Here is a 14,796-nt window from a genome sequence, read left to right as displayed (position 1 = left end):
GATAGTCGAAAATCTGAGTGTAATTTATAGTCAGCTCTTCTTATCTGTGGCTCCTCCATATCTTCAGATCCTCCATATCTGTAATTCTGCATCTGAAGACTCAACCAACTGCAGATTGTGTAGTACAATATTATTTACTATTGAAAAAAATCCGCTTATAAGTGGACCTGCATAGTTCAAACCTATGCTGTTCAAGGATCAACTGTACCATGAACTTTATAGATTCTCTTGTTATGATTACTTAGGAAACACTTTCCATGTATCCCTTTCTCACCACTAGTGAGTTAACAGCCAAAATTCTGTTTTCTTCTTCTTCTCTTTCACTTAAAAAAAATATATATATATACATATATATAACATATACATATATACATACATATATACACTGATGTATGCTAATTTTGGTTAGTCATTTGTGGTCTATTCATATGTGGTAGCATTATCTTGAGATTCTGGTACTTTATGTACACAATCTCCTTGGAAAGATCCAAGGTAAATCTTGGATTATATTAATTCATTATTATAGTGCATTTCCTAGGTGACTGAGTAGAATTTTATAATTATATTTCACATATTTATATTTACATTTAATTAAAATTTTTCCTCTTAAATGGAAGCTAGTATAGAAATAAAAATGCAGTAAAATTTCTATTTAAAATATTTTGTTGTTCTATTGACTTAATAAAATCCTATTTCTGATATAAACAATAATGTATAATTTCCTCCTCATTCTCTCTCTGTAGTCAAGCCTATGTGTAAACATTATGTATATTTATTTATAATTAATCACAAAAGGTAGTTGAGCTTTCTGAACAACTATTTCTTTGTATCAAATCATCAAGCTAAATTTCAATCTTTTAATGAGTTTCTTTTCAAAGTGATCTAGTAACTTAAAGAAACTAGATGATTTGAGGGGCTACTACGTGATAGACATGCATTTATTCCTTCAACAAACACTTACTAAGTCTCTATGAATCCAGCCCTGTCCTAGGTACTGGAAGGTAGAGAGATAAACCAGAGGGCCATGCCTCTGCTATGATGGGGCTTACTTTCTATAGGGAGACAGAGAAACGGGGGTGGGGGGGAGGGGGGAGTTGGGGAGAGAGAGAGAAAGAAAGAGAGAGAGGGAGAGGAGGGAAGGGAAGAGAAGAAAGGGAAGTATTTAAAGTTTGGAGATATTAGCATATAGATGGTATTTAAAACCACAGATAATCTAGGGAGACAATGTAAGTAATGAAAAGAAAAGTCTAAAGATTAAGCCCAGGACACTGAAACTTTTAACTGTTGGACAAGGAGAAGGACTCAGCCAAGAAGTCTAAAAAATTAGTGGCCAGAATGGAAGAGAAATACAAACAGCATATGTTACTGCAAAAGTCAAGTGAAGAAAATGTTTCTTAAGGAGAAGTGATTGGCTGTCAAATGTTTCCCTGAGAGGCTTAGTAAAATGAGGACTGAGAAAGGACCAACTAGCAACATGGTGGTCACTGTTAACTTGAGTGGCATGGAGGGAATGGATGTTCAGCTGAATAGAAGTGAATGAGAGGTCAGGAAGTAGAAATGATGAATATTTAAAAAACAAATCTGTGCCAGATGTAAATGGGGATAGATAAGTGGATATGAAAAGGTCCTTGTCTTCAAAGAGGGCCCTTGTACCTATAAGATAAACCTTTTATCAACAATCTCTGAAAAACACTCTTTGATACAAAACAGGGTTACATTTATATTAATATATACTCTATAAAGACCTGTTACTATATTGCAGGAAAAAGTTTAACTAAATAACATCTTTTATTAAGGACACAAAATCTTCAATCAAAAGTTTTATCATCAGATTTTCAGGTTGTTTGTGTACAAACTAAAAATAGATTTTACACATCATTCCACAAATTAAAATGCTCAAACATCAGTGTTCAGAATATGACTATTCAAAAAAGAATTTGTAGACATTTTCTTTGTCCTATTTTCAAAATCTTCTGAGACAGAATAGATAGCTACTACATATAATATGTGTGAACTGAATAAGGTAAATGTGACCTTTGCAACAAAAAGGTCTGAGATTTTATCTAATTCTAGGCATGCTGAATGAATAGTTTAGAATAATGCACTACTGTCATCAAATCATATCTTCATATACATGTGTAATCCATTTTGCATAATGGTTTCAGCTCAGTGTGTATGTAATTACATTGTAAAGCACACTAAGAGCTGCTGCTGAGTTGAAATTTTTCTTTTGTCATTTAAGGAAATGAATAGAAAACACAGTCTTGTGAACATCAAAGTACTTTTTGAGACAATTAAATCTCATCAAAGAGGTCTCCTGGACTACTGTTTCTTAGAGTTTCTAAAGACATGTTTTCAGCTGGGCTGTGATCCTTTTTCAGCATCTCAGGTAGTGGAGGATCAAGCCTGGAGTAAAAAGAAAAATCAAGACAATTTTATTTTGAAAAACTACATACAGAGTAAAAGAAAATTAAGAGATACATAAGTGAAATAAAAGTTAAACCCTGCTTCCAAACTGCTGCATTAACATAAAGAGAGATGAAAGGCATTTAATTTCTTTAACTGCTTTAGAATTAATCTGCCTCTATTCTGAGCTAACGAAAATTCAAGGGCCTACAACAATATTCATAATTAAGGTCAAGAAATAAAATATCCTCTGTGCTGTACTTTTATGCCAAGATACTGAAGATTTCTCAAGCCATTTCTTTAATAATTCCATCACAATTTACACTTTCCTTCGGCTCCCTTAAGTTCTAACTATTAACATTCATTTGAATCTCAACAGCGGGAAGTTCTATCACATAAATTACTTTTAGTGGTCATTTGATTGTAAGTGTGTATATAATGACTTCACGTTTTTAGCAGTTGCTGATGAAATGCTGTTGGTCCATTCTTTTACTGAATCTACATATCTTCATTTAGTAAGTAAATTTATTCAGTTTCAGTACTGTAGTTACTACATCAATGGACTGATCTCTATATTTATGTAAATGTTCTCTGAGTCCTAGGATAAAAGGCATGATCACTAACGGATAATTGGTGTTTCAAAACTGGTGAGCTGGAGGGTAACAGAGCTCAGTCAGAAGAAGACCCTAGGAATGTATATTTATACCCTTGTATAAACCTGGTCTGAATCAACCCAGTAATACTCAGTAAAATGCCCATATTTCCAACTACAAAGGCAGAAGCATCATAGCAGTTTGGTACAGCTAAAAAAGAATAGGACTTGAGGGACCTCCCTGGTGGGTCAGTGGTTAAGAAACCACCTGCCAATGCAGGGGACACGGGTTTGATCCCTGGTCTGGGAAGACCCCACATGCCGTGGAACGACTAAGCCCGTGTGCCACAACTACTGAGCCTGTGCTCTAGAGTCCGTGAGCCACAACTACTGAGCCCGCATGCCACAACTACTGAAGCCCATGCGCCTAGAGCCCATGCTCTGCAACAAGAGAAGCCACCGCAATGCACCGCCTGTGCACCACAACGAAGAGTAGTCTCTGCTCGACGCAACTAGAGAAAGCCTGCGCGCAGGGATGAAGACCCAACACAGCCACACACACACACAAAAAGAATAGGACTTGAAGTCAGGACACATAGGGTTTAAATCTAGGTCTATTTCTTATTAGCCATGTGACTTTAGGCAAGTCATTTAACCTAACCGGACTTCTGTTCTCTCACCTCAGAGGTGGTCTAAAGATTAAATGAGATGTTATAAATGAAAGTGCTTGTAAATTCCCACAAAACATTTGGAAAATATTATTATTAGCTCCTAATATTGCATAAATTACAAAAGAGCTCCTGCTAATAGTTTCTTTAATTTAAAAGACTAATCAACTAAAGATCCCCAAATGTTATGTTTAGATTATGAGTACTTCCAAAAGCCTGCACCCATACTTAGTTGCACAGATTATTAAAAATGAATCCACCACAGGGTCCTCCTTGGCCTCATGACTGCATACAATTAACCATGGTTGGCTGCTACTAGGCCTGGGACATGTTCTGTCTTATCCTGAGCAAGCCAAGTTCAGATAACATAACCCTCACAGGAATGCGGAGGTGCTATGCATTAATGCATTGTCAAGATGACAAGTACTACCCTCTCGGAGTTTCAATGCTAAAATTAACAATAAATACTGACATAATTACTGTAACATGTAATTAAATATCTAAAAATATATTCCATAGAAGGAGAAAATGATACAGTACAGAAGTATAATTATTACATGTATAAGTTTCAATGTCAACTCAAAACACATTATACATCTTAGAATTGCTTTTTCTCCTCCTAGCAAAAGACAGAATTGAATTATTTCAATTAAAAAGCCAGATATGGAAAAACCTCTGTAATTTCATTCGTCATCTAGACACTGTACAACCAGAACACAAAGAGTGATCAATTTAGTTAAAAAAAAATCAGCATATGACAAAAGGACCACTCTGAAGTGACAAGTCTGAAGGGAATAGATCCCTGGTTCTCCATTTAAGATTCCCATCTTTTTCTAAAGTCATGGGGAGCCTAAGATATAGATTTTGACTCTTTTGTTCTTAGTGTCTAGTACATAATAGGTGTTCAATGAAAGCTGTTCCATGAATGGAGATCATTGTTCTACAGCTTTCATATCTGTGGTAAGTCAACAGAGTAAATTTAAAACTCTCCCCACAACCAAAAAAATAGTTTAATCATTTTTATAAGTAATAAATGTTTATTGTAAGACTTTATAAAACTCCTGAAAAACATGAAGAAAGTTAAAATGTCCATCATCCTACTTTATATCATTTGTATTTTCATGTCTTATTTTTTACAAATATGAGATTATATATATAATTTTGCAGCTTGATGTCTTTACTCTAAAATATATTAGAAATGTCTTTGCATGTTGAAAAATATATTTAGATCTATACTCATTAATTTTAATTTGTTTATACTAAGAATACACTGATGACTATTTGGGTTGGTTCCATTTCTTAATGCTCTTATAAACAGCACAATGATCAATAACCTTATACCTATATCTTAGTATATTTATCATATTATTTTTTCACGAGCATGCTTATTCCAAGCATTCACGCTTAGACGTGAAATTTGAAAGCAAATAACTCAGAAACCTGTACCTGAAGTCTTAATAGAAAGTGAGCTAAAGAAGCAACTTGAAACTTGGGAGTTCCTCTCTTTCTAACTAAGTTACAACCACTAGTTATGGACCACTATAAATTCTAAATCTTCCATGAAGACTTTTTTTTTTTCCATTTTTTTTAAACTTTCCACATTGAAGCTGATTTTCATTTTCTCTAATCATTTAAAGTACCGAATGTCTGCACCCAATATTTCAATACTAGTTTTGCCTTTAATCAATATTTAAGTATGTACTATGATCAGGTCATTGTGTTAGGGAAATACAACAAATGTGATAAAGGTAACACATAATTTCTGCCCTAAGGAATCTTTCAGCTAAGCTTTTTACTTTCTCTAATTTTTTTCAAATATGTTTTTTCACCCTAAACATTTTATAAGTAGCTTTAAGGCAATGACTGTGTAATATAATTTGTTCACAGTGATATATCCCTTTAGGAATTTCTATAAATATTACATCAGTATATAGGATTCAAGTAGACTTTTAGATAGTTTTTATGGACAACATAGTTCAAAAGGAAGAATCCTGAATCCAAGGTTAGGCAATCTTTATTTATGCTTCACAACATTAAGATTTTGGTCAGGTGGCAGCACCTTTCTGGATCTCTGTCTTGATTTAAGCTGTAGAAAGTTAAGGTTACTATAAATGATCTTGGAAGTTCTTTCAGTCCCTAAATTCTGAGACAGTTATACTCAAATAGACTACTTTGCAAAATACAGGCTCTCAATAAATACCTGTGGAATAAATGAAAAAAGGTGAATTAAAAAGGAAAGGTTAATGAGAGAATAAGAAATTGTCTTTGTAGAGTTAAAGGCTAAAGTATAAGGATTTTTCAAATAAAGTGAATAAATGAAACTTCTCCAGATGACAGCCTTACTAAAAAATGGCTTATAGTCTCGATAATTTGCAGAGAGTTTTATGTTTTATTACTTGATTTCACACTGCATTAAAACACACACACACACACACACACACACACACACACACTCTATAACTTGAATCAAAATTGCATTACCACAATCTAATTAACAGTAAATAGTGTAGATCAGAAGTTAGATTTGTCAAAAGAAATATCTCACCCTGGGAAAGTTTCTCTAAAATGTTAGAATGAATGATTGACTTCTAACTTACTGAGAGTTAAATTATCAGCATCTTTTAAAATGATTATTTCCAGTTATTGGCTCATTTTGTAAAGACATTTTCTCAGCCACGTTTAATATTGGTATTACCATGGCTGGAGTATCAACCTTTTCTTATTTAAATGAGAATCATTAGTATTGTTTGGAGTGAATTACTTGCATTTTATAACATATTCTGAAAATAATATTTCTGAAAAATGTCAAGGTGCCAGTCTGAGCAGACTGAGAGGTCCAGGAAAAGGTGTAATGATTGATGGCACTGTGACACTTGAAAAATCATTTTCCTTTGACTATGACACAAACAATGGTTCTAAAGTCAAAAACCAAAAGTCAATTTGTATGTGGCTTAACTATATCTCTACCTACACATACAATTCAATTCCAGGTGAATTAAACATTTAAATGAGAAAAGGCAAAATTTTAAAGCATTTAGAAGAAAATGGAGGAGAATTTCTTTAGGATCTTAGGATAGAAAGTTTTTTTAAGGCGGAAAGTGAAACCATAAAGGTAAAGATAGATAAATTCAATTACATTAGAAGGATTAGAAGTAAGTACTCCTATTCATCAATAGACATCTTAAAGACAGTGAAAAGACAAGTCCCAAACTGAGAGGAAATACTGCAACATATGCTACTAACAAAGGATTATCTAAAGAATTCCTACAAACGATTTTTAAAACCCCAACATTATTAAAAAATATATGCCAAAGACTTCAGGAACTTCCAAGAAGAGGGAACAGTGAGGGCAAATAAGCATATGATAATTAGCTCAACTTCATTAGAAACCAAGAAAGTGCAAATAAAAACCAGTATGAAGTATTTTATACCAGATTAGCAAAAATGAAAATGTCCAACAATAGCAAAGATCACAGAGAACATGAAATGACAAGATGAATTACTACTGGCTGGAGTATAAACATTTGAAACTACTTTAGATAACAATTTGGCAATAACTGTCCATGTACATGAAGATTTATGTACTTATAACTAGGAATTCCACTTCTAGTTACATACTCCAGGAAATATTTGCATATGTGTGTCAGGAGATATGTGCACAAATGTTCACAGGTGCATTATTTATAATAGTGAAAAACTGAAAACTACCCAAATGTCTCTCCACAGGATGGGCAAGTAAATTATGGAATTTTCACACCATGGACTATGATGCAGCTACACACATGCACGAATCTCAAACATGATGGTGAGCAAAAAAGCAAGGCACAGGGCTTCGCTGGTGGCACAGTGGCTGAGAGTCCGCCTGCCGATGCAGGGGACACGGGTTCGTGCCCCGGTCCGGGAAGATCCCACATGCTGCAGAGCGGCTGGGCCCGTGAGCCATGGCCACTGAGCCTGCACGTCCGGAGCCTGTGCCCCGCAACGGGAGAGACCACAGCAGTGACAGGCCCACGTACCACAAAAAACAAAAACACAAACAAACAAACAAAAAAGCAAGGCACAAAATAATACACAATACGATTCTATTTACTTAAAGTCAAAAACATGCAAAACTATATAATATTACTCTTTGAACACTGATGTGTGTGTGTGTGTGTGTGTGTATCTGTGTATGTACATAATAGTTCTGGATCTTATTTGCTCTTCCAAGACAATGCTCTCAGATTTCTGAGTCTTGTAACTTTGGCAACTGTGAAGATGGTTTTACAGAAGGGGCAGGTTGAGTACTATGCATAAAGGGTTCCATTTCAGATATAACGGGTGACTCTGAAGTGACCGCAGGATATCTAAATGGAGATAGATGTTGAGTAGGTAAATGCTTGTATAGATGTAGAGCTCAGGAGAGATGACTGGACTACATGTACAGAGATAGCAGTCACTACCATTACTACTGGCCACTAAAGACAAATGAGTTGAAGAGATCTTCAAATGAGTTGAAGAAACTCCCAGAGAGAGTCTACCAGAGAAAAAACGTTTAATATAGAATCCTGGGAAATGTTAAAATTACAGGGGCAGATGGAAAGAGAGAGAAATGAATAAAAGGAGACTGAAATAGAACGATTCAAGAGATATGGGGAGAACCAGGGAAGAGAGTTGTTGTGGCAGCCAAGAACCAAGTTTATTTTGTGTGCCCACAGCTTGTGCTACTCCCATTTGCCACCCAAATGCTGGCTTTCTATACAACTTTGACTGCTGAATCTGTAAACGCATGTTAGGTAAATTATTTTCACCCACTAAGAATTATCTGGAGCTGAGAAGAATAAGCTGGAAGGATGCTGCTATGCTTGTGATTCGTTACAGACAAGAAGAACAGGGAATGTTTTCTTTGGGAGGAAGAAAGTCTTAAACCCTTGGACTGCAGCCGTCAGAGCAAAAATCTAGCAAAATGGTCAATGGTCAACTCCTGCCTGGCCACCAAAGCAGAGCATTTTTAAGTAGCTCTTTCTCTCACATTAGGATAAAATATATTTTATATATATATATGTATATAGATAGATAGAGAGACAGAGTGGGAGAGAGAGACAGAGACAGATAGAGACAAAAAGAGAGAGAGAAAGAGAGCTTTGTTTTACTAGCAACTTCCCTGGCATCTATCCACCTCACCTCTGACTTTCCCCTGGGACTGGGGTAGAGGTCAGATGTGTGGCAAGAGATGAAGATGAGAGATGAGGTAAGGGCAATGTATTAGGAGAGAAACAGACCTGAACATTGGTTGAGACATACATTATTTGGTAATAATAAAAGCCAAATATCTAATGGTTTGTTTTTTAGGATGTAACAAATCAAACCTTCATCAAAATGACCACAAAAACAGCCAAGTCAGAGTATTATGTGCTTGTTACTATTAAATAACTAGACAGCTATCGCACTGGCCTTAACAGAGTTCTCATTATGGAACAAACTCAATTAGAGAAACACCTTTTAAATGGAAAAGTTATAAATAATGGGCTTAAAGATTTGACATCACCAACATTACCATTGTATTTTCAAATTAAATTTTAGTATTTAAAAAAATATTTGAACTTTGAATAAATGGGAAAATAGCTACACATTTCTAGTTGACCATATAAAAACCAAAAGCATCTCCTAAATAAATTAACAGACTGAAGTCAGCAGGATTCAGTAAACAAGTGAATTCTAAACATTGTCTGGAATTCAATAGGCCTAGACAGCATTTCACTAGTCTGAGAAAATGAAAAGAAGTTGAAACTTTCTTTCTGGTAACCAAAATGGCATATAAATAAATTGTGTTAGTTATTTTCAACTAAATTCCTAATTTTTTTTTAATGACTATTCTTTTGCTGTTTAACTTTATCAAGAACAAGAATAAAATAGAAATAGGCTTTTGAAATAAGTAATTTTGAATAAAACATAGAATAGAGAATTATGAAGAGTAAATATACAATGTTAAAATGCACTTACATGCTTTATAGATATTGGGAAAGAATAATTATAAAATTTCCCTGTAAAATATTCATATTATGGGTTTGAAAATAAGATTCTCTAGTTCTATCCAAGTTAACATTTAAAGTTACAAACATTAGGATCAATATGTCCATAATCCACAAGGATGCCAGAATTTATGTAGGAATTTCATAATAATAAATTGGAAGATTTTGTCATTCTTACTCTACTTTATTTAGATAAATAACATTACTGTGGTAATTCATTAGATCAGCAATATCAAAGCCCATACATGCTTTAAAAACTCAATACCTGAAAAACCCTATGTTAAACTTCCCGCATCCCTTACAAGTTTTGAAACGGTATAGGTGGCATTTGCTACTGGTGATCTGTGCGCATAAAAGCAGAAAACTGTCATCTTAATAAAAAATTATTTTCCACAACTTTATTTTTAAGATAGGCCATTGCTCTTTGCTACTTGGTGTGCTACAAATGAAGCCTCCCTCACTAGATTAGAAGCTTCTCAAGTAGAATGACTCTGCTTTATACGACCTGGCTCATAAACGTTCCAATGATTGCATGTATTAATTAATGAACAAATGATTGAATGAATGAAGTAGACAGTATTAACAAGAAGCCTCAATAAAGTTAAGCAACCTGCCCAAAGCCACACGCCAGTAAACATGAACGTGAGGAGGCAGGCAAGTCAACAGTGAAGCCAGGGTATTAGCCTAGGTTTCCCTCACTCCGAAATCCATACCCTTCTTACTATAGCAGTATATGGGAGTCACTAATTCTTATTTCTACTGCAGAGAAAGGTAACTTGGTGCTGTGCAGTGTGTCTGAAAAAGTAATTCCATGAGGCACTCTAAAAAATAAAATCTGCAGTCTAAAATGTTTGGAAAGTATTTATTTTTCTCCATTAAGTCCTCTAAGTGTTTCATGTGCATATTATATATTTAAAGCTATTAAAGTCATTCCATAAACTTGTTAAATTATTAAGTAAAACAAAAGCAAGGTGCAGGAGAGTGTGTGTAGAAAATTAGAGTGTATATATATATATATACACACACACACACACACACACATAAATATATGTACAAATTTATATGTGTGTGTGTATGTGTGCATTTATATGTATATAGAATATCAGAATATCTCTGGAAGGATTCACAAGAAACCAGCAATGGCCGACTCTGGAGACAGGAGTTTTGGCTGAAGGCCAGGGATAATTTTTGCTGGATAGTCTCTTAAACTGTTGAGATTAAAAAAACAATTTATACACAGATTATATCTTTTTAAAGTGCTTTAAGAAAAAAATAGCTTGTTTATCCTCAGTTTTACAAATGAATTTGGCAGTCAAAGCCTCTTTTCTATCTCTCAATTACTAATATCCCAAGAAACAAGTGTTTCTAGAACAGCCTGCATTGCTTGCTTTCCTGAGAATATAATACCTACTAGCCTGCACCCAAAAATGTAGTGGTCCAATGAAGGAAAATAAAAACACAGAAAAAAAAAAAAAAAAGAACTCTACTTCAGGCTACCAAGAGAAGTGTAAAAAACATGGGCAGAAAATAATACCCAGCCATGGAGGTTAGTGACTTCTAATGAACCAGGAACCAGGAGTGATAGTTTCATCACAATGTGGAACCAGCTGTTGGTTTCCTGCTGCTGCTGTAACAAATTACCATAACATAGCAGCTTAAAACAACACAAATTCATTATCTTACAGTTCTGGAGGTCGGCAATCTGACCCACATCTCACTGGGCTAAAATGCAGGTGTTGGCAGAGCTGTGCTCCTCTCTGGAAGCTCTAGCGGAGAAACTTCCAGAGGCTACTCCCATCCTCTATCTTCAAAGCCAGCAATGGCAGGTGGACACCTTCTCACATCACATCACTCTGAGCCGGCTTCCTTTGTCACATCTTTCTCTGACTCTCCTTCTGCCTCTCTCTTCCTTTGTGATACAATGCACCCACCCGGATAATCTAGGATAATTTAGCTACTTTTATGGTCAGCTAATTAGTAACTTTAATCCATCTGCAACCTTAATGTCCCTTTGCCATGTGCTCTAACATAGTCTCAGGTTCCAGGAATTAAGACTTTGACATCCTTTTTTTGGTGGCAGGGGGTGGGGAACGCAGTATTCTGCCTACTGCTCCAGGCTTAACTTGGTTAGGGCTCAACTGTAATCTATCAGTTTAAATGTTTCAGGATCACTTAACAGAGAAACAGGCTTTGAGTAAGAGCAGGACCCACAAGGCCCAGAGTTAAAAGAAACCTTCAAGCTGGCTGGAGGAGGCATCTGCAAAGTCTGTGCAATATGACCTGAAACTCAAAAGAATCCACACTGGGCCTTCTTATCTAGAGAAGAACTGAACCAGAATCATTGAGATAGGCTGTCAACTACATCATCCATCACCTACCGTGTCTACTATTTACTGAGTGCTTACCGAGGGTCAGAGACTGTGCAAGATGCTTGGGATATAAAGTGAACAAACAAACGGTCCAAGGCAGAGGTAACCCTGAGCGGCTGAGCTCCCCTGAACATACACTAACTGCAACCCTTGTCTAGGGGATAACACAGAGACTGTTTCACTATGACAGCTCTAACGAGTGAGGCTCCACAGACAATGCTACCTTCATGGGTGTGTTACTGTGCTGTCAGTCACCCAAGGCCACAAGCTTAGAGGGGCCTCATCCCTGCTTTAATGTTCTGTTGTCACTGTCTTGAAATTCTTAATAATTTTGAACAAAAGGGCTCTGCATTTTCATTTTACACTGGTCCTGCAAATTATTGTAGTGTGTCCAGACCACGCACTTTCAGTGACCTTCATACACCAGACCCAAACTGAACCTAAACAATTGCTCAATTGCTCACACTTATTCTGGACCAATAAACAATGGGATTTTTTTTTTAACCTAATTACGTACTGATGTATGGACTCATTCTGTCCTATTCAGAATGGAGTTTTGATCCTTAATTAGCCTAACCACCAGTAAACCTCCTTCTTAACACTTGAAAAGCACTTGCTTTTTCTCTTCAGGGAAATACTTGGTGAATTTTTTCACTGGTAATTTTTTTTTTGACCTGTAAATAAATAAGAATGAATGTAGTTTCCCGGCAAATAAATACTCTGCTTTGTTAGGCTTCTCCTTCTCCTCCCTTGCCTTCTCTCTCTCTCTCTCTCTCTCTCTTAAAGCTCCACTGTCTTTTGTTTTATAGTAAGAGAATTCAGTTTCTATTTTAATTAACAGATTTTTCCATTATTTTAGTCCTTGCTAGTGGACTTGATTCTTAGTGTTCTCAAAACTACCCACTCTAATTAATTCCTTGGCTCGCAAAGCAGCAAACCTCTCATCAGTGCCATCCTGTGCTGTGGCCTACCTGTCTCTTTCCCTTTTGATGTGTTGAGTGTCAGTCTGCCCCAAATCCTTCCTGAATATTTTCCTAGCTTTTCATGGAATGGGCGACCAAGGACCATGTGGCAGTCAGACATTTTAAAGAAGACAGACTACTTTGTAACGCCACCACCATCACAGAACTTTTAGATAAAATGAGTATCATATAACTGATACCTAAAATGAACAAACAAAAAACATCTCTTCACAAAGCATACTAACTCAATGTGGTATTATTGGCAAATGTAAAGACAGTCTCTGCTCAAATTCTGGGAGATGTTCTGTCTTAAAGAAACATGCCAGAAAGGAGTCAGAGCACTGCAAGAAGGCAGATGGAAACAATCTACAAAATTCTGTGGATTTTGATTTTGAATTAAAAAGATTAGATTTTTCAGTTGACTTTAAAAATATAACCAAAGTGTAAAGTAAAACCAAGTTGTATAGAATGTTTTTAAAACAAATCACTATACCTCACAACTGGTGGCAAGTCACTGTGAGATAAGGCAGTATAAGCCATGGAGGATTCAGTCTATATGCTCAGAATGACTGGAGAAAGATCTAAACTTTTTGCCCTGGAAAAGTTTATTACATGTATGGTTTTATGATTTCAATAAAAGTTCAAATGTCACTGCTAAGCTGCAATCCAATCTACACAAAAAGATGTTGACTGCAGTTGTGTGTTATGTCTAGATAACTATCTTTACTAAGTGCACTATATACCTTTCTCATTGTGATATCTTTATGATTACATAAATTACCATTTTTTTCAAGATTTTTTACTGAACTAATGTTTATTTTGAGGAAGTAGAGTAAGTGCTACATATGGTTCCATTAGTGTATTAACTGGTACAGTTTGTTCTCATTCGTTTAAATGTCCCATTGCAATCTATGTCTTAAAAATAATATTATTTAGTCATAATTCTCCAAAATTCATAGTGGAGGAAGCTTTTACATGGCACTGAACTATAATTAACAAATGTAATGAGATCAGTGTCTTGTAAAGGCATTGGTTTGATTTGCCAAAATGCAGGACTGGCTGTAGCACTTAATTATTAAGGCTGGAACAGACACATTCAGTAAATAACTGATCAGCAATTTAAATAACCACTGTTACCTAACTGATCTTATTTTGCTACTATAAGAAGGCTATATATCTCAGCTTTGATCATCTGCCATCTGAACTGTACAATTATTGACATTTCTCCTTGCCTTTTATTGTTTTCTCCTTCAGCCCATCTTCCAACTGCTGCAAATGCTTTCTACAACACAAGTCTGATCATTACTTTGTACTCCTACAAGGCTGTAGTTGAAACTCCCTTGGCATAGCAAAAAAAAAAAAAAAAAAAAAAAAATCACAAAATTTCTAGCTTCATGTCTGCCTTTCTGGTTCTAGCTATCCAATGCTCTTCCACACCAAACTTCTTGTCATCCACCAAATGCATCATTCTGTCTTCATTGCCATTCTTTTCCATACAGTTCCCTCAGCTTGAGGACTCTTTCTCCTGCCTTCTTTACTTAGCAGGCTCCTACTCATCATTAAAAGCCAAGTTCAGATGTCACTGCTTCTGGGAAACCCTCCTAGGCAGAGGAATTAATTATCTCCTATTCTCCCATAGTACATCTTAAATCAAGCAGCTCTTTGTTCCTATACCTATTGCTGTGTAATAAACGACCCTAAACTTAGTGGCACAAAACAATGACAATTTTATTATGTTCATACTTTCCATGAATCTCACAGGGCACAGTGAGGATGGTTTGTCATTGT

The 14,796-nt window shown here is 35.6% G+C and overlaps 1 protein-coding gene across 6 annotated transcripts in view; it reads right to left on the bottom strand.

The window, feature by feature from the left end:
* The window catches only part of XRCC4 (X-ray repair cross complementing 4), a 372,319-nt gene that overhangs the window by 112,076 nt on the left and 245,447 nt on the right, over positions 1–14,796 (bottom strand). For 5 of the 6 annotated variants that reach the window (XM_030847096.2, XM_060295978.2, XM_030847081.2 and 2 more), the window contains one exon: positions 1,818–2,406. The exons of the other annotated variant lie outside the window; for it this stretch is intronic. In XM_030847096.2, coding sequence (XP_030702956.2) covers positions 2,295–2,406 — 112 coding nt within the window. In that variant the 3' untranslated portion in view covers positions 1,818–2,294. Of the gene's footprint in view, positions 1–1,817; positions 2,407–14,796 lie in introns of those variants that run through there. 6 annotated transcript variants of the gene reach the window in all.

Source organism: Globicephala melas, chromosome 3 (assembly GCF_963455315.2).
Source record: "Globicephala melas chromosome 3, mGloMel1.2, whole genome shotgun sequence".
Taxonomy (NCBI): domain Eukaryota; kingdom Metazoa; phylum Chordata; class Mammalia; order Artiodactyla; family Delphinidae; genus Globicephala; species Globicephala melas.
The sequence above is the reverse complement of the archived record's forward strand: the minus strand, read 5'-3'. Positions and strand labels throughout refer to the sequence as shown.